The sequence below is a fragment of the Ipomoea nil genome, unplaced genomic scaffold, assembly GCF_001879475.1.
Source record: "Ipomoea nil cultivar Tokyo-kokei standard unplaced genomic scaffold, Asagao_1.1 scaffold0642, whole genome shotgun sequence".
Lineage (NCBI taxonomy): Eukaryota > Viridiplantae > Streptophyta > Magnoliopsida > Solanales > Convolvulaceae > Ipomoea > Ipomoea nil.
In genome coordinates, this window is record NW_017617070.1 from 4,425,276 (window position 1) to 4,427,191 (window position 1,916).

Here is a 1,916-nt window from a genome sequence, read left to right on the forward strand (position 1 = left end):
AAAATTTATACTTTACATTTCAATTGTTGAACTCGGTTTTCACAAATCAGAGAACTATATGTTCATAATTTGATAACTATACAATTTAGAAATTATGATTTTACAATACAGAAATTATGAATCTACAGTACAGATATTATGAATCTGTAATATAGAAATTATGAATCTACTGTATAGAAATTATGAATCTATTGTATTTAAATTATGAATTTACGGTTTAGAAATTATGAATCTAATAATAAAGTATAAATTTTATGAATCTACAGTATAGAAATTATGGATCTATAGTATAGAAATTATGATTCTACAGTACAAAAATTATGAATATGGAAAGGTGGGCACATGCTCACATCATAAGATTTCTTTGTTTGGAGGGGGAAAATACTTTGATATTTTGGTGAGATTTTGAAAGTTTAAACTTTTGTTTGGAGGGGAGATGCTTTGGTGAGGGGGGCCAAACCAAAAAAAAAAAAAAAAAAAAAAAGGAAAAAAAAAAAAGCAATATACTAGTAGTAAATTTTTTTTTTTTTTGGGGTGAGGGAGGGCCAAGACCCCTGCAATGACTAAATACATCCGGCCCTACTTGTAGTCCAATGACACTAAGTTAAACTTTCATAAGAGAGATTGTGAGTTTGAGCCTCAGTGGAGACACATTACATTATAATAGAGTTAATAGTATAGTATTTAAAAAAAAAAAAATAGCCTGAAGCACATTATTTTTTTTCTTATAGCTGGAAGGGAAAAGTGTCGAATAGACCCATCTATTTCTTCGTAGTGCTCAATTCACCCCTTCATCTAAAATAAAGTCCCCTTCATCTAAAATAAAGTCTAATTAAACATATTAACTTTCTAAAATTGTTCAATTAAGCTTTTTGACAGGTTACCATCTGGTTGCCAATGAACCTGATTGACGTGGGAAATAAATATAATGACATGGAAATAAATTGAACAATCCACCTGTTATTACAAACGACGAACAAGTCTCTGATTGTCATCTAAGATCTAGACCTTTATTCGATCGAGAAATCAACGGATCCGATCTTGCCAGAGATTCTCAACTTCATGGCGTCATCCTCACCCGCGTGGAAGATGGAGGAAACAACATCAAAAAGGTCCTAAGGGAGGGGGAGGTTGCGAGAAAGGAAATTGAGGGCGCAAATCAACATAAGAATATCTGTTTGCTATGTTTTTAGTTCAAAAAAAAGTAGATTATATATACTGTCTACTTATCTGATCTAAGCAATGAAATCACAGTTTCATTATCCCTATCTTCAACCATAAATCCAACTACTATGTACTCTTCAATCAAGCTTAAACACAACTTGCCATCTTCAATCAGCCCTCAGCCTAAAACACTTATCATGGCTTCACCTCCAGCCTCAACTAAAGTAGTTCACAATTTCTTCCCCAGATTTCACGTCTACGAGGACGGCCACATCGAGAGGTTTCACAACTATGTTTCTGTCCCTCCGACCGACAACCCAGAAACCGGCGTTCAATCCAAAGATGTCGTCATTATAACAGAAAATAACGTCTGGGTCCGAATTTACCTTCCCAATGTCACCGACGGTGCTCAGAAATTCCCCGTTCTAGTCTACATCCACGGCGGCGCCTTCACCCTCGTGTTCGCCTCCTCCGCTTCCTACGAGAGGTTTCTCCACTCTGTGACAGCCAAAGCCAACGTCGTAACCATTTCAGTCGAGTACAGTTGAGTCTTCACCTCCTCCGCCGGCGTCAGTGGCTGAAACGTCGTCCTCGTCTTCTACCTCCACCACCTGAAAATAATCGCCCGCCTTCCCGTATCCCAGTCTAAGACTCGATGAATGCCGTCACCGGCGTCGTTCCCATTAGCGAAGCTCCGCGACTCCGCCAACTAGTTAGGGATTTGAGATTAGGTGGATTTTGATTTGTATTTG

General features: G+C 37.6%; 1 protein-coding gene across 1 annotated transcript; it reads left to right on the forward strand.

Moving 5' to 3' along the window:
• The first annotated feature begins 1,292 nt into the window (after positions 1-1,292).
• LOC109174459 (2-hydroxyisoflavanone dehydratase-like) lies at positions 1,293-1,712 on the forward strand. The gene has a single exon (XM_019323697.1). The coding sequence runs from the start codon at positions 1,293-1,295 to the stop codon at positions 1,710-1,712; it is 420 nt and encodes a 139-aa protein (XP_019179242.1).
• The last annotated feature ends 204 nt before the right edge of the window (positions 1,713-1,916 follow it).

What these genes read in the sequence shown, in the direction of transcription:
- LOC109174459 (XM_019323697.1), top strand. Translation starts at nt 1,293, where the DNA reads ATGTACTCTTCAATCAAGCTTAAACACAACTTGCCATCTTCAATCAGC.